At 45.4% G+C, this 18,597-nt stretch overlaps 1 protein-coding gene across 3 annotated transcripts in view; it reads left to right on the top strand.

Annotated features, from left to right (window-relative positions):
- Positions 1 to 18,597, top strand: part of LOC137439553 (inositol polyphosphate 5-phosphatase OCRL) — a 64,939-nt gene that overhangs the window by 14,870 nt on the left and 31,472 nt on the right. For 2 of the 3 annotated variants that reach the window (XM_078768073.1, XM_078768074.1), the window contains exons 2-3: positions 13,483 to 13,562; positions 17,009 to 17,362. In XM_078768073.1, the coding sequence (XP_078624199.1) occupies positions 13,544 to 13,562; positions 17,009 to 17,362 (373 nt within the window). In that variant the 5' untranslated portion in view covers positions 13,483 to 13,543. Of the gene's footprint in view, positions 1 to 9,081; positions 9,275 to 13,482; positions 13,563 to 17,008; positions 17,363 to 18,597 lie in introns of those variants that run through there. The other variant, XM_078768075.1, reaches the window with a different exon arrangement.

Below are 18,597 nucleotides of genomic sequence, written 5' to 3'. Positions count from 1 at the left end.
GGTGAGGAGCTCAGGTGTGCCGAGGAAGGACTTCGCACGACGGAGGATGCCCAGTCGGCGACTGGCTTTGGAGGCCAGCTTGGAAATGTGGTTTTCCCAAGAAAGATCATGGCAGATAGTGAGACCCAAAAGCTTGAGTGACAGAACTTCTTGGAGAGGATTGTTGAGAAAGTAGATGGGAGGGTTGTCCAGTCGATCTTTTCGGAGAGACATAGTAAGAGAGTGAGATTTGGCAGGATTGAAAGACATGTTCCACTTGTTTGACCAGTCTGTGATTTTGTCCAGGTCTTCAGAGAGTGAGGAGGCTGCAGACTGCCTATCTGAGGGAAGAGGAATGGAGCGGCAGAGAGTGGAGTCATCAGCAAAGAGATAGAGAGGATTTTCCAGAGAGTCAGAGAGATCATTGATAAAGACCAGAAAAAGCACAGGGCCCAGCACACTTCCTTGGGGAACTCCAGCCTGAACAGGAAGGGGAGATGAGAGAAATCCATTCAGGGCCACACGTTGACTACGACCAGAGAGGAAGTCCGCAAGCCATGCATGGAGATTTCCATGGATACCATAAGAGGAGAGTTTGGTGAGCAGAGCTGGGTGCCAGACCGTATCAAAGGCCCTTGATATGTCAAGGGAGACAGCTCTGATTTCCTGTTTGGCATTCAGGACCTCCATCCATTGTTGAGACAGCAGAAGCAGCATGTCCAGAGTAGAGTGACCTGGTCTGAAACCAAATTGATGATCAGAGATCAAGCCATTGGAGAAGAGGAAAGATTTCATATCCGAAGCAATGATGGATTCCATGACTTTGCTGATAATTGGGAGCAGGCTGATTGGTCTGTAGTTGCAAGGATCTGTTTTTGCACCTTTTTTGTGTAAAGCGGTAATGTTAGCTGATTTCCAGGATGCTGGCAGATGACCTTGAGCAAAAGATAGGGTGAAAAGAACAGAGAGAGGGTGAGATAGAGCGGCAGAGCAGGATTTTAGGACCCGTGGGCTGATGCCGTCTGGTCCAGTTGCAGAATCAGAGTCGAGGTTTGACAAAAACTCCTCCACCTTGTCAGGAGAGAAGGACACAGAGTCCAGGAGCATTTGGGTTCGACTGGGAAAGGTGGGAACAGAGAGAGATGGGTTTGGGACTAAGGATTTCGAGGCGAACACAGAGTTGAGGCATTCGGCTTTGTCACGTGCGATGTCAACTGTGTGGCCATTTGAGGTAAGGGAGGGGATGGAGGGGGAACAAACACCAGAAACGGATTTGACCAGACGCCACCAGGATTTGGAGGAAGGAGACAGGTTTGAGAGTTCATTCTTGAGTGAGGAGAGATAGTGCTTCCTGGCACTCCTGAGGGTAGACACACACTTGTTCCGAGCTTGGTGGAAGGAACTGAGATTTCCTTCAGTTGGATTAGCCTTCCAAGAGGCAAAGGCAAGTTGTTTCAGGGCAACTGCCTCACCACAAGATTCAGTGTACCATGGACGGGAGGAAGGGTAAGACAATTGAAGGCGAGATGGGATAAATCTGTGCATGAGAGAGATCAGTTTGCTTTGGAAGAATTCCCAGGAAGAATTGATGTCAGAGGCAGTGGAGATGGGAGACCAATCCAGACGATTGATGGCTGCTTGAAGACCGTCCCAGTCGGCCTGAGTGAAATGCCAGACTCGTCGACGCTGAGGAGGCTCTCTGAGAATGGCCAGAGAGATGTCCACTTTGACAAGCACATGATCAGAAGAACCGATTGGAGCAGAAGAAGAGCAGCAGACATTAGCAGGGAAGTTTGTCATAACCAAGTCTAGAAGAGAAGATACTCCATTGGCTGAGATCCGGGTCGGGAAATTGACAGATTGTGTCAATCCCAGTGAGTCACAGAAGTCCTTTGCTGAGGTGCCATGACTAGTGAGAGAGGAACCCACACCCAACCAGGTGGCATGATGACAGTTGAAGTCACCACATATGAGGAAGAGAGAGTTGGGATGAGTGGATAGAAGTTGGTCCATGTTGTCAGACATTGAAATGTAGATGGAGTCATCACTGTTTGGGGGACGGTACAGAACACATATGAACAAAAGGTGGGAGCGGAGAGGAAGCCGTAACCAGAGGTACTCCTGCGGGTGAGGAGGAAAGAGAGCAGTGCAAGGAGAGTGAGGAAGAGAGTTTTTGACAAAGATAGCCACCCCACCACCAGGCCGAGGCTCAGGTCTATCATACCGGAGGAGGGAGTAACCAGGAAGAGATATTAAGGAATCAGAGACATCTTGAAGGAGGAAAGTCTCTGTTAAGCAGATCAAGTCTGGATTGTCAGAAGCAACCTGTATGGAGAGATCAGTCAGGTTTGAGCGAAGGCCCCGGATGTTTGAGGTCCATACCGTTAATGAAGAGAGAGGGGGAGCATCGGGTACAGGACAGGGGAGGGGAGGAGTAGGGTAAGATGAAGGATGAGAGGGGGAGGTAGGGAGAGCAGTTGATAGTGTTTCAGATGTTGCAGAAGAGTTCCAAGAAAGGGAAGGATGAGGAGGATGAAAGGTTTGCTGGTGAAGGGATGTGGCACAGTGAGGGGTTGTTTGAGGGGGGGCAGAGGAAAGTAGAAGGTTTGGGGGTGGAGGTATGAGATAGAAGGGAGACGAAGTGGGGAGGAGGCAGCTTGGAGGAGGAGGGTGGAGGAGAGAGAATTGGAGAGGAATGGTATGGGGGGAGAATTGAATGGGAGGGATTGGGGGGGAGTTTTGAAGGGGAGGAGTGAGGGGGGAGTTTAGGAGGGGAGGGGCAAGGGGGGAGTTTTGGAGGGAAGGGGAAAGGGGGGAGATCAGGAGTGGAGGGGCAAGGGGGGGGATTAGGAGGGGAGGGGCAAAGGGGAAGTTTAGGAGGGGAAGGGCAAGGGGGGAGTTCAGGAGTGGAGGGGCAAGGGGGGAGTTTAAGAGTGGAGGGGCAAGGGGGAAGTTTCGGAGTGTAGGTGCAAGGGGGGGGATTTGGATGGGATGGGCAAGAGGGGAGTTTAGAAAGTGGATGATTAATGAAAGACGAACATTGATAACAAATTGGGTTTGTTGTGATTTTCAAGTTAGCAATCCGGTTCAGGATGATGGAGGAGGGATGGAATGAATGTGAATTTAGACCATGTAGTGAGGGAGACGTATAAGATATTGAATTTCTTTTTTTTGAAGTGGAATGAGTTGGAGAGGAAATTGAGAAAAGCCTTTTAAATAGGAAGAAAAACAGCGTGTTGTAATATACCACTGAATAAAAAACAGAAGGGGAAAGGTTTAACATATTTAAAAATATTTAAACAGAACTATGAACAATCTTATATGCACAAAAATACCAACGGGGGGAGAGCCGAGAGGGACCACCACGAGTCACGTGAACAGGGCAAACGGTGGATGGCAAGGAGATAATGGGGGTGGGGCGAACAGCACACCTGGACAGAAAATACAGGATGAGACAACAGTACACGTGGAGAAAAGAAAATAAATGTTTGTTTTTTTTTGGTTTTTTTTTTGGGGGGGGGGGGGGGTGGGGAATTAGAACGTTAGACAGTATTATGTTCGGGGTAGAAGGGAAAAAACCAAGAGCCAAGCAAAACACACTTAAGTTAACAAAACACCGACGGGGGTACAACTACAAGGCCACACACAAGGGCAGAAAACGATTAATTAATTACGAGTTACAGGAAATTCAAACCAAAACTAACTATAATCAAACAATATCACATGGACGATAAAATAACGAATTGAAATTTGACAATCTATCTGGGGAAATGGGGGAGAAACACGTGGTCGAAGAACGAACGAACGAATAAGAATGAATAAACGAATGAGCACAGAGAAGGTAGTCTTTTTTTTTTGTTTTTTTTGAGTTGAGATTTACATAAGGAAGTAGGCTTTGGGGTGGAAAGACTGCGAAAACAGAGAACGAAAGTTATTGGATCACAAACGACAGGCGCTGAGAGAAAAACAAAGCCTCAAGGTTGTACAGTGTACACTGTACAAGACCTCGAGACGACACGAATTAACGCGATTTTCAATACAGGTATGAAAGATTTGCACCGAAAATCTTTGACGGGACAATATACGTACATACACCATAAAAGAAATACAGTTATAACGAAAATACAAAAATCTTCCTGGCATTCCTGAATTTTTGCCGGTAAGCTTCCGGAACCAACTCATAGGCTTTGAGGATGTGTTTCTTCAATACCTCATAATCTGCACATTGGTCCATTGGTAGCGCCGAATAAATCTCTTGAGCTTTTCCCCACAAGCACACTTTGCACTAGTATGGTCCAGGCCTCCTCCGGCCAGTTTAACTGTCGAGCCACTTTCTCAAAGTGTGGAAAAAATTTAGCGACTTCCTTTTCACTGAAGGGTGGAACCAGCCTCACATGTCTGCCCACATCCCAGGTGTTCTGGCGAGGTGTCGACCCCGTCAGCAAGGGTGGTACCTCTCCCCGTTCTCTCATTAACTCCAGCTCCTTGAATTTAATTTCTTGCTGAAGCTCCATGTCACGTTCCTTTAATTCCCTTTCCGCTTTTCTCTCCTCTGCTTCGAGGTCCCTTGCAGCTCTCCTCTCCTCTGCTTTTCTCCCTTCTAACCTTTCCTGGAGTTCTCGTTCCACTCTCCTTTCCTCTGCTTGTTTCTCTTCTCTCCTCTCTTCTGCTTTCCTTTCTTCTTCTGCTCTTTCCTTTTCTGCTTTCCTTTCTTCTTCTGCTCTTTCCTTTTCTGCTTTCCTTTCTTCTTCTGCTCTTTCCTTTTCTGCTTTCCTTTCTTCTTCTGCTCTTTCCTTTTCTGCTTTCCTTTCTTCTTCTGCTCTTTCCTTTTCTGCTTTCCTTTCTTCTTCTTTGATCCGTTCCTGGCTCCGTAATTGCAACTCCAGTTTCCGGAGCTCAACGTCTTCTGGTTCTTCGGGTAGCCACTGCCAGGCTAACTCGTCCCATGTTCCTAATCCCACCATAGATTGTATCACCGTGGTCTGCAACTCTGCCTTCCTCACATTAGTTCGGACCTCCAAGTTAAAATGTTTGGCCAATTTCAAGAGGTCCGACTTTAGTAACACTCGGAACTGTGCCTCACTCGGTGTTACCGCAAAGTTCTGTGCCACAAACGCCATGGTGACTATCGTTAACACCTGTTAACCTTCACCCAAGACTTTACCCCAATTTCCCCAAAAATTTACCAATTAATACTTAATTAATAAATTTTAATTAATAAAAATATTATTTTATACAATTTTAGATCCCGGACGAGCCCCCAATTCTGTTACGTGGTCCTCCCGGTAACTACCTGGTCTCGGTGACCCCCGGACCATGGGAGGCACCCCGCCAGAAAGATATATGATTTATACGCTTTCGTAACGCAATCAAGATGACTTCCAGTCCATAAGAAACCCCACACCAAGGATTACGAGTAATCGATAATATATTCCCCCAAGGAATCAACCATCAACAATCCACAATCAACAATCAATCCCCGAGATGATTAAGATGGCCATCTTATATATGTGTGTCCCCTTTCCCCACTCCCGACCCCTTGGGTACTCACGACCCCTTTGGTCTCTGTCCCTCACAATGTCTCTGGGCCCCTCCTGAACAAGGTTATGGTCGGCTTCGCCGCACACGGGCGGTTGAACGAACCCCGGGCGGACGTGCTTCCACCGGGCACGTACCGTACCGGGAACCACGGCTGCAGCGCACACCTCCTGGCCAAGCAAAGCGGGCAAAGCAAGCGCCGCTTGCAACGTGCGCGAGGCCCCAAAGTGCGACCCGTACGCGTCCTTGTAGACGGTGCGGCGAACTGTGCCGGACGCTGGGTCTGTGCACGGCCCCACGGCAACTTGATGTGTCAAAAGGGTAGTTACACGTCCCGGTAACTCCTCTCGCCAGACGGGCTTGGGAACGCAGTTTTTCCACGCTGCTCAATATCGATCCCAACTCTCGTCGGAGCTGGGCGAGGAAGAAGAAGAATCGTCGCTTCTCCCGGACCTCGTGTCTTTTCTTCTTCCGTTTCCGGTCTCCTTTTTCCCAGAAGGGCTCCTGACCCTTTAATCACAACAACCCTTAATCGACTACACCTTGATAAGCAAAGACCTGAATAGTAATTCACATACATTCACATAAATATGTAACAAATACAATACGTTAATGGTTGCACGATTCAATGTGATTTTTTAAAATGCAGAGATAAAAGTTTTGTGATCATGAGATATATATATATATATATAAGTACACCCCATGTAAAGTTTTGACTTTTTCAACATACAGCTATTTGATCTTCATTTCAACAATATTGACAGATAAAGGTGATATAATATAACAAATATCATGAAACATTTACATTTTGTAGTCCATTGTATAATTTAGCCTGGTGTTGGCTTAGCGGTTAGGGTGCCGGCTTGGGATCCTAGGATCCTGGGTTTGAATCCCGGTCGATCGCTGAATTAACGCCAGGGGGGTTGACTCAGCCTGTCATCCTTCCGAGGTCGGCCAATTGAGTACCAGCTTGCTGGGATGAATGATCATGGTGTGTACCCCGGTTTAGAATAGGTACACCGTATCCCTGCTCATCGTAAGAGGTGACCAAGGGTTGGCGTCAGGAAGGGCATCCGGCCGTAAAAACATTGCCTCAAATAGGGAACCATGATTGTCATGGGGCCCGCAAGGCTAACCCCCGCTCCAGCGGGGAGAAATGGCCTTAAAACGATCATTCATTCATTCATTCAGTCCATTGTATAATTTAAATAAACATAAATGCAAATTTCGCATTTGGAAAAAGTAAGTTCACCCCTACATTTATCACTACTTCAAATACCTAAAATTAGAATCCGGTGCACCAGATCAGGTGCAAATGATTAGAACATCATTAGAGAGGATCTTGGAGGAACCTGTCTTATTTAAACCTCAGACATTTAGTTTGGTTTGCTCTTTGTTGTTGAAGTGTGCGGCGTCACCATCCCTAGATCAAAATAGCTCTCCGAGGCCTTCAGAAAGAAGGTTATAGATGCCTACGAGTCTGGGAAGGGATTTTAAAAAGATCTACAAACAATTTGAAATCAATCATTCGACTGTCTGGAAGATCATCTACAAGTGGAGAAGATTCCAAACAACTGCCAACTTGTTCAGGCCAGGCCGCCCCAGAAAGTTCAGCTCGAGAGGAGACCGCAAGATGCTGAAAGAAGTCTCTAAGAACCCCAGAATGTCATCACAGGACCTACAGGTAGCTCTTGCCACTGTTGATGTCAAAGTGCACGAGTCTACCATTAGAAATAGGCTGCACAAATTTGATCTACATGGGAGGTGTGCCAGGAGGAAACCTATGCTGTCCAGAAAGAACATCAGGGCAAGACGAAAGTTTGCCAATGAACACCTATGCAAAGACCAGCACTTCTGGAACAATGTGCTCTGGACAGATGAGTCAAAAGTAGAGCTATTTGGCCACAGTACCAGAAGACATGTTTGGCGAAAACCAAAGACAGCATTTGACCACAAGAACCTGATACCAACTGTAAAGCATGGTGGTGGAAATATTATGGTTTGGGGCAGCTTTGCTGCATCAGGGCCTGGGCAGCTCACCAGCATAGAATCCACTATGAATTCTTCATTGTACCAGAGGGTGCTTGAGGATAATGTGAGGCCATCTGTCGGAAAGTTGAAGCTCAACCGAAGGTAGACCTTGCAACATGACAATGACCCTAAACATACCAGTAAATCCACCAAGGAATGGCTGAAAAGAAAGAAATGGAGGGTTCTGGAATGGCCAAGTCAAAGCCCGGATCTAAATCCCATTGAGATGTTGTGGGGGGATTTGAAACGAGCTGTGCGTGCAAGAAACCCCTCAGACATCGCACAGCTGAAAGAATTCTGCATGGAGGAGTGGGCAAAAATTTCTCCCAGTCGATTTCAGAGACTGGTAGACAGTTATAAGAAACGCCTACTTGAGGTTGTTTCTGCCAAAGGGGGCAATACCACCTATTAGAGCCAAGGGTGTACTTACTTTTTCCACATGCAAAATTTGCATTTATGTTTATTTTAATTATACAATGGACTACAAAATGCAAATGTTTCATGATATTTGTTATATTATATCACCTTTATCTATTAATATTGTTGAAATGAAGATCAAATAGCTGTATGTTGAAATATGTTGAAAAAGTCAAAACTTTACACAAAACTATATATATATATATATTGTTGCGGGTATGAGGATTGTATTTTTTTAATTGTGTTGTATTGTGGTAAATTGCTGTGTAACATTGTTTGATTCTGGCCCCTCCTGCCTCCAGTGTTGTGTAAAGGTCAAAGGGCATCCCGGTAGTTAATTCCATAAAGCATCCATTGAAGGACACTATAATACCCTTGTTCAGTAGTTTATATCCTTATTATGTGTTTTAGATTAAGGCTTTGTCGTCCATTAAAATGACACTCCATTGCACCAAGTGAAAAAGATAGATTCCCTTCATCCTTCATTTCCATTCCCAAAACCTCCATTTCCTCTTTCGTCATGGCCAAGCCTCAATTTGGCAATTGCATCCCCTCCAAAGCCGCCATTGAACATGTGCTCGGGTTGGGGAAGAAAGGCGTGCCCGCCCGTCGTCATCAAGGGCGGAGCCAGAGGGTCGCGCGACCAACCATGGCCGAGGTGAGCACACCGATGGGCGTGTCCTGAAGGCCGGCGGCTTAATTGCCGGAGGCGTTATAAAAGCGCGCGCGTAAGGAGGTCCAAGAGAGAGCTGCAAAGAGAGCTGGGTTGTAAGGTCCAAGGCAGAGCTGCGTGAAAGGTCCAAGAGAGAGCTGCAAAGAGAGCTGGGTTGTAAGGTCCAAGGCAGAGCTGCGTGAAAGGTCCAAGAGAGAGCTGCAAAGAGAGCTGGGTTGTAAGGTCCAAGGCAGAGCTGCATAAAAGGAGGTCCAAGAGAGAGCTGCAAAGAGAGCTGGGTTGTAAGGTCCAAGGCAGAGCTGCGTGAAGGGTCCAAGAGAGAGCTGGGTTGTGAGGTCCAAGAGAGAGAAGGGAGGGAGATCATCCAGCAGCGATTCTTGTCCAAGAGAAGAGATCATCCAGCAGCGATTCTTGTTCAAAGGAGATCATCCAGGGAAGCACAAAGCATGCTATTCGTCACCTTGCTCGCCAGCAGCAGCGTCCACAGCAGCAACAACACTCAACAGCCGTTTGGGGCCTGGACGGCGGTTTTGAGCAGGGCCGCGAAGGATCGGCGGCTGCCCAACGCGCCGATCGTGCTGCCGGACCCGTTGGACCTCCCTCTCCTTCCAGCCAATCCACTCTGCAATTCCCCGTGTGAGTCCGTTTCTGTTTGTTCTGTCCTGGGTAGTTAATTAAGTTTGTATAAGCTAGTATTTTCACTGTGTCTCTAAAAGCTTCTGTATATTATTTTATTATCTTTCCTTCTCCTTGGTTTCTTTGAGCCTGTAAATAGTAATAAATAGTAATCGTATTTCAAACCTTGTTTTGCCTTCGTCTTCTTATTCCTTTTCTTCACATCCGTCGTCTTTGTCTTTTCCATATTGAATAACTGTGGCTCGATACGGCCAACGTCTGGGTGAATCGGGTGAATCGGGGAAACTGTTAGGTCGCGGGCCTCCGCTCGGCAAACATACCATCCTTAACCGCGAACCGTAACAATATATATATATATATATATATATATATATATATATATATATATATATATATATATATATATATATATACTAGCGAGGTAATCGTGCTACGCACGGGTGGGAGGCGATGAGCAAACAGACTGCAGAAACGGTGAATGCTAAAGCATGAAACCAGTAAATTCCACATTTCTGTGCCGCCTGTAGTCGAACATCAAGCATGGACAGCAGGTTCGTGAAGGATTTCCATGAAAAACGTACCCATTTGAATGGTTCTATACCCAGTAAAAGGCGAATCTGCATATGGCGATCCGCGAATGTCACGGTTAGAAAGTAGAAACCGTCACGGCATTTCGTCATTCACTTGAACTCAATATCTCTATTTTCATTCCAAACAGCATAACTCCAATCACAAATGAAATAGCATTAATATGAAAAAATTAACTTTTACCAACATTCGTGACATAAACAAATATTTAAATCCGGATGTGGAGTAGTTTCGTACGGTTGGATGAACACAATTACGAATTCAAAATCGTAATTGTATTCACTCAATTCCGAACGTCATTCCAATCATAAATTGATACTATAACAAAATGCTGTTTTAAATGACGGTTGTATTGGGATATTATCAAACCAGCTCATTGCCGTCATCTGTCCACTTCCGGATTCGTGGAAGGTTCGTAGAGTTATTTTCGAAAATCAGAATTTTATTGAGGAATTTTTGAAACCTCCTACCTACCTTAGAACATCCGTTGGGACCCCAAAAAGTTCCGTAGGAGGTTTGGCGGGGCTAGCCTCAAAACTGAGGGAGTAGTTTGGGGACGGACGGACGGACGGACACTCCTGTTTTAAAATATATTGTTGCGGTTCTCACCGGCCTTCTTCCCCTTATCAAGGGGGGATTAATCCCCTTGTCTTTACTGGCCTGGCGGAACCGAGACTTATGTCCTTTCCGGGCGAGCGCAAAATAGGGTTTCGGGACCAAATTCTCGCTCGTACCGAAGTACTCGCGCCGCCACGGAAACGAGGTAGCAAGCCTCGCACGAACCATGTGAGGTTGGAGTACGCTGAGCGGTTTGCGTACACGTGATCCGTGCAGTCTCAATTAATGGACCCAGATTTAAGCGGTTCTATTCGTGCCACGCTTAGTCAAATGGAGAAATCATGGGAACGATCGAATCAAAAGAAAGGAAGAACAGATGGGTTTAATGATTCCCACACGTATTTACAGTTCCAGGACGAACAGACACAGAGAAATCCTTATACAGTCTTAACTTATCCCTGGACAACGGGCCCGTCTCACTCACACTCACACTCACACAGGGAATTGCAGATGTCGATGTTCACCAACGCGCCGATGTGGTCATCCAGGATTGGCCCCGTCCAGATCTCCGTGGTCCACGTGCGTCCCGCGAAGATGGTGATCGGCAAAGACAGGGACTCGTAGCGCGTCTCTCGAACAAAGGCGGTATCCCGGGCGGAACGGCAAGGGGCGGACTTTTACGGCAAAGGGCGGACTTTTACGGCAAAGGGCGGTTACTCAACCCTTCTCATGCAAGTGCGGCAAGGCGCATCAAGCTCGTCAAGCACCGCGCGCTCGGGGTGTAAGTTCAACACGAGTCCTTTCGCTATTCCTCTCCCCTGCGAGTCCTTTGTTCCTTTCTCTCACGCAGCAAGTCCTTTACAATGCTTATCTGGCATTCCTCTGTGAGTCCTTTGGGTTCTCCAGCGCTAGTCCTTTTACCGCACTTATCTGGCGTTCCTCTGCGGGTCCTTTGTTCCTTTCTCTCACGCAGCAAGTCCTCTGGGTTCTCCAGCGCTAGTCCTCTCGAGGGCTTTGCTCAGCGGGTTTTATAGGTACGCCCCGCGAACCATCTGGAACTCACCAGACTTCTCACCACGCCCTCTGACGCCACCACCTCTGAGCTCTGATTGGCGGCTCATGCTTACCGTCATCGCTTCTGCCGCTCCGCCTCGACTCCGCCCCAATCCCCCTCCGCCTCCCTCGTGTTAACTCGCCCAAAATGAACCAACGTTAACAAACTGTATTGAGGTTATGGACGTAGGATGATCGGTGGCGTTAGGGCCTATTTTCCTGGCTTTACACAATGCAGAACTAACATAGGAAATGGCCTACTCTCACACATACTAAGAAATAACTATACTACAAATGAGGCTACATGTTGCTTGTGTGACTATCTATGGGGGGCAACTTTAACCTTTATTAGGCTCACTTTACAAACCTCAAAACCGTAGATATATATATATATATATATATATATATATATATATATATATATATATATATATATATATATATATATATATATATATATTGTTGCGAATATGGAATTTGACCTCCATATCCGCTTGTAAATATTCCCCTATTTTCTCCGATACTCCCCAACTCTCCCTTACCCCATTCCCTAGTCCCATTGTCTGTAAACAACACCCATTAGAGCCGATCTTCCCCTTCATCCCCCCATTAAATGTCGTGCCCAGGTCCCCCGCACCACACGTAGACAATTATAGGACATCTTGCTAGTTATTCTTAATCTATGTCAGTTAAGGACTTGTTTCCATTAATTATGACTCTTCGTTGCACCAGAATGTGATTATATGGCACCTGTTAGGAAGTTTAGGACCTCCCCATACCTCTCCGCATCTCTTCCCCATGAAGAAGCGCCAACTACAACAACAACAACAAAAGAGGGGGGCGGCGCGGTGACGGCATGGGGAGTGGGCGTCCTCCTTCCGGCTCGGTTAGCCGCCATTGACCACGCGCTCCACGGGGTTACCACGAAGGGGCTCCCTGTCGGCCCCTCGTCAAGGGCGGAGCCGGTAACCCCCGCACCCAATGAGAAGCCATGGGCCGATGCCATCTGGGGCGGCGCTAACGAGCCGAGGGCGTGTCACTCCCCGCCGGATATACGCGGCCCCGCGCCGGACGTGACGTGAGATGCGCCCCGAGCTTGGAAGGAAAAGACGCCACCCTCCCGAGCGCTGAGCGACCTCCCCAGCTTGAGACCAAAGTCGCGACCCACAAGCGCTGTGATACCTTCACGCATCTCTGGACACCACCGTACGTGATTCTGTCCCTGAGCCAGGTGCACCTGAGCCATCGCGACCTGCCTTCCCTTTTCATCAACCCCCGTGTGAGTCAGTAATTTTGTCCCGTGTGTCTGTCGTCTGTCCGGGGATAATATAAGAGTGTGTCTAAGTGCCTGTCTTCCTGTAATATACCTCTAGCCCCTGTAATCTAACCTTTTTCCGTACGAATATACTTGAGAATCGAAACCCTGGTGTCGTATTGTGTCATTATAACCCAGCCGGGTGTCTTCTTTTTCTTATTGAGCCAGCATAGCGCGATTAGTCAACCCCGGGTGCAATCGGGGTAACTTGTACGGATACGGCGGCCATCCCGCTCGGCCCACCATACCATCAAAGTCGTATCTGTAACAATATATATATATATATATATATATATATATATATATATATATATATATATATATATATATATTATATTATATAGATATATATATATATATATATATATATATATATATATATATATATATATATATAGATATATAGATTTATATATATAGATATATATATATAGATATATATATATAGATAGATATTGCTTTGACGGTTTTTCTAAGTGTATGGAATAATATTGTGTTATTGACGGCGATAACCTATCAGAGACCCGTGTCCGTGTCCCCCGTGGTTTCCAACCTGAGCCACTGTAAGTGTGGTATGGTCTACACTCCACACATCGCTGGACACCAATAGGCAAACAAGGGATTTGTGGATATGTAATGATCGTTTTATTGTTACTCCTTTTATTTACATATTCTTTCCATCTCTATATTCCAGACTGGCTGTGTGGAACACTGCACACCAAAGGTCGTTCACCTCGAAGTTCTGCATTGATGAGATGTTGAGCCTTTCAGAAGGTAATTATTTGTTTATTGTGGAAGTTAAAAAAACAACAACTTCTATTTACAAGATTGGGGTGACATCAGGTATGAACTGGCAATAGGGCAAACAGGTGGATGCATCAAGCAAGGGAATTGACATATATATATATATAGAGAGAGAGAGAGAGAGAGAGAGAAAAAGAAAGAAAGAAAGAGAAAGAAAAAAAAAAAGAGAAAAAGAGAGGAAAAAAAAAAAACACAACAGAGAAACAGAAACCTGCCACGAGTGTGGTTATGGAGGGGTTAATGGGAGTAGACAAGTTTGGTAGCAGGGATGGAGAGGGGTGATGTGAGATGGTAGTGCACCACCTGCTTTTGAATCCCTAGAGGGAAGAGTTGGTTTGAAGAGTTTCGGGAAGGTTGTTTCACAAACAAGAGACAAGAGGAGCAAAACTGTTTAGTTGTGCAGTCAACCTGGAATTTAGATTAATCAAGAAGGGGTTAGTGGAAAAACGTGTCCTGGAGGAGCTGGGAGGGTCGGAGGACAGATAGCAGAGGGAGGGAGACTGAGAGGAGAGGGGTCAAATAGAGAGCCCAACGACCTGTCTATGATGTGAGATCAACAGGCCTTGTGATTCAGCCTCATCGTGGGAGATTCCAATGATATTGAACTTGGGACAGACAAATGGGCAATGCTGGGACGCCAGCCCAAAGGGGATGCAGGACTCCATTGAGCTACAGACAAACCCTGCTGGCTATGAGTACCTCCAATTTTGAAGGAAAGACTTGGAATGTCAGAGAACGTCCAGTTTGTCGTTGTTTTGGAGACTATTTCGATTACCGGGCCTACAAGTTGAAGAGACTGAACTTCTTCCAGTGTATGACTGGAAATAGACAGATGGGTTTATTTGATGATCCTTCCGAAGTCACAGGGTAAGACTACATGATTTATTTACTTTCCCAGGATTGAAGGGTGTGTTTGATTTATCAGATCAGCATCAAATCATTACCTGATCATGCAGCTGTTGTCTGCCTGTAAATGAGATGGCGGTACCATCCGACACAATGTCGAATCATCTGAAACTAGAACAATGCGACTGTGTCGCCAATATGCCTCCGCATAGTCCCACATTGGGTAGATGCCACCACTCTGCATAGGTATGGGTAGTGGATCACGTTTGTGAAATTTCATGTTGATCGGATAAGGTTCGTTTTTCTATCCAAGATGGCTACCAAACCACGTGACATCATCATTTTCAAACGATATGCAACAGTGCTGTTAGATGATATTTGTAAAATTTCGCATCGATAGGGTGAGCGGTTTCAGAGATATAATTGTTTAATATTTTCCTTCCAATCCAAAATGGCTGCCAAGCCATGTGACCTGTGATGTTCCATGTGGAAATTTAATATTTCAATACAAATGGGTCATAGATCATGTGCATGCAATTTCAGATTTTTAGGATAAGGAATTCGATTAAAACATCTTTGGCTGGTATACCACTTCACCTACGATGTCATCATTATAATGCTTTTGTTCCCCATTGGGAGTACTTGACAATGTGCCAAGTTTCAAATTTTTCCATTTCGCAGTTTCTGAGAAATAATTTTTTTAATTATTTGCTTTTAATCCAAGATGGTTGCCATACCACGTGACCTATGACGTCACAATTATCATAACAAACATTCTGCATGGGTGTCACTCCTACCCTGAAAGTTTCATCTCAATCGGACATATGGTTGCTGAGAAAAACGAGGTTAGCCCGGATGGACAGACGGATGGACAACCCGAAAACATAATTTGATGTACATACGCCGACAAAGCCATTTTGGATTGTTGCATATAGACGAAAACATAAACCCCGACAAAGTCGCCGGAGGCATAAAAAGGAATAGAGGGTTTTCTATAGAGTGTTCTCCTATGATAATATACCTTTGGTAATCACTAATCGTAATCACCAATCTGTAATCTGGTTTTTTAGGTACTTACAGGTAACAAACAGGAAATGTCACTGAAGCTGTACAAAGTAGAGTGGTCAAACAGTTCCACAATTGAAATCCATAATTGCTTTACGACATTGATGCCAAGGTTTTTCTTTCTACACAAGGTAAGTATATTGACTGAGAAAATAAAGATGTATTTTTATGCCTCCGCCGACAATCTCCGGAGGCATTATGTTTTCGGGTTGTCCGTCCGTCCGTCCGTACGTCTGTAACGTCCGGGCTAAACCTCGTTTTTCTCAGCAACCATATATGTCCGATTGAGACCAAATTTTCAGGATAGGAGTGACACCCATTCAGAATGTTTTTTTATGATAATTGTGACGTCATAGGTCACGTGGTATGGCAGCCATCTTGGATTGAAAGCAAATAATAAAATTATTTCTCGGAAACCACTGAATGGAAAAATTTGAAACTTGGCACATTGTCCTCTTTTCTTCACTTCACTGAAGAAACCTTCACTCCTCTTTTCTCCCGCCTCTGGAACAAACTCCCTCACTCTCTTCAATCCCACCCCTCCCTCCAGGTCTTTAAAACAGCTGTTCACCACTATCTCTTATCTTCCCCCATCCAAAACCTTGATCTTATCTACCCCCGCTAATTCACCCCAGATACACTTTTTTGAAATTCCAACTTCTTTCCTGGAAGTCGTTACAGTGTCCATATGTTTTATTCCTCTCCCACCTCCCCCCAAGCCCTCTCCCTCCCACAGTTCTCTCGATGTCCCTTCTCTCAAATGTTGTGTTTGTGTCCTTCTCCCTCTCTCCCCATCTTGTCTACCGCTCCCCTTATTTTGTGTTTTATGTGTCGGTTTGACTTTTTGTGTGATGAATGTTAGCTCTTTCACGAGCCTCGATCTTGTATACAAAAATAATTTAAAAAATGTTGTGGACGGATTCGGGCGAAATTTGGCAGAGATGTATGTGACACGGACGAAATGATTCGATTTTGGTGAAGATCCGGATTCGGATCCGGCTACTAGAATTTTTTAAATGATTCTTCACCATTGGGAGATGGGCCCAAAATCGATACATAGCAGGATATCTCAAAACGTTATGGATGGATTTGGACGAAACTTGTTGGACAGGTTGTGTGTGTGACGATGAAGAATCGATTCAATTTTGGTGAAGATCCGGATCTGGATCCAGCTCGGAGAATTTTTTAAGTGATTCTTCACCATTGAGTGATGTGGCCAACCAGGCGTCGGTCTGCTCTCTACCGAGTGCCGTTATAGTTTTTCCATGTGTTGTACTATTCTGAATATGCTGCTAATCTTCCTTTTTGGTCATCCCACATGCGTGTAGGCCTGAAGTGTGGGTATGAAATACAGTCATCTGAACCTTGTGTTATTATATCAAACTTTGCTAGAGAGTGAATTTTTATTTTAAAATGGAGTTTCCTTTATGATTCAATAGGTAGGTGGAATGAATTGGAGAGTTAGTAATGATGAATTAAATAACCATTTTATCTTTTCTCTTGAGTTTCAGAAGCTGCTGCAGATTCAGAACAAGGAGATGGCCGACCTGAAATGGCCAGCATTGCAGAATGGGCTCCACAACAAGATCTTATTGACGACCCCTTGGGTTTTGGCACCTTGGGCCACTCGAGCAGTACCCGGGTGGTGCCAAAATGCCTCAAAGAGGACCTTTTGTGCTTCCAAGACCTTCCAGCAGTCCAGCCTGTCGGTGACCGAGTACCTGAGGTGCGTGACCAACAGGATGTTCCTAATGCAGTGGCGATTCGAACCAACACCGTCCAGAATACCCTCATAGTTCCTGAGGCAGACCTTCTCGGCTTGAACCCACCTTCTCTTGGTTCATATGTTGTGTCTTCAGGTACAGGACATTTCTGGGGGAGCATCAGTCGGTTTTGTGTCGTGTGGTGAGGTGAGATGAGCAAATGAAACAATTTTTTTTGTATCAAACCTTTGGTGAAAATGTGAGCATGTGTTTGCTGATTTTAACAAATGTGAATGTGATGGTGTAAAAATCAAAAACGGGAACGGGTCCTTGTTTAGCATATTGCTCACACAGAAAGCCTTCAATGCTTGAGCTGTTCTCGATGAAGAGGAAACTGTACTGCGAGCACAAGCCCCATGGTTATAGTGTATTTGCATTTGTAAGGCTTGTGCTTCCAGGCCGATGTTGTACGAACAAGGTAAGTGGAATGCACGACCCTGGTCCATCGTTGGTGTAAATTGGATCCATGCAAAGAGAGAAACCCTCTAATGTCTTGTGGGATGGACACTCCAATAGTATCCTTTTGCTGAACCAAACCACGTACTAAGCTTGTATTTCCAAAAGTAAGAACTTCCTATTACTGTATTATTTTTGATAGTAGAAAAGGCTGTCAAAATGACAGGCGACCCTTGCAATTTTTCACATGATTCAGCCTTGAAAAGTCAGACTTAAGCCAAAATTACCTACAAAAACCTTAATTTATTACACAAATTGTCTCTTTATGTGAGGGGTGGGTGAGGGGTGGGGGTGTATAGGCCACAAAACTGCTGTTGCGATCACTCCCAAAAATAATAAAAATAACTTGGGGTATATATGTGAAGCAAGAACATGCCTACTGCTTATGTGCATATATAATACATATTGTTACATTTGTGGGGGGTAGGCAATACCTTAGTCCAGGTAGCATTGCATAGGTAGTGTGCTCCAACTGTCGTGAAGAAGAAGAAACCCCCATGTATCATAAGTAGGGATTCGGTAAACCGTATGTCGTGGAAGAGGGCATCTTTGTTCCCGTCATGAGGGGTGGGGTTATGTTAATTAGTTAAGGATTATGGCTAATTAATCCCCTGTATGTCATGGCCTCAGTTATTTTTCCTCTGTTCCTTATGACACATGCAGCACACAGATCTAGCTACGAAATCATGCATTTACCACACTAAATAAAAACCAACCGGAAGCAGAACATTGAGCACTACCGCTGATAACACCGACCTGATGAGCACACAAGCAGGCAGGCCTGGGAGTCCACGCCCCGAAGAGCAGTGATTGGTCCGGGATTGATTGGCGCAAGGACTGCTAAGATGGTACTTGCTGATAGGAGCGGACACGGA

Source organism: Myxine glutinosa, chromosome 14, assembly GCF_964187855.1.
Source record: "Myxine glutinosa chromosome 14, kmMyxGlut1.1, whole genome shotgun sequence".
Lineage (NCBI taxonomy): Eukaryota > Metazoa > Chordata > Myxini > Myxiniformes > Myxinidae > Myxine > Myxine glutinosa.
Note: the sequence above shows the minus strand (reverse complement) of the source record. Positions and strands in the feature narration are given on the sequence as shown.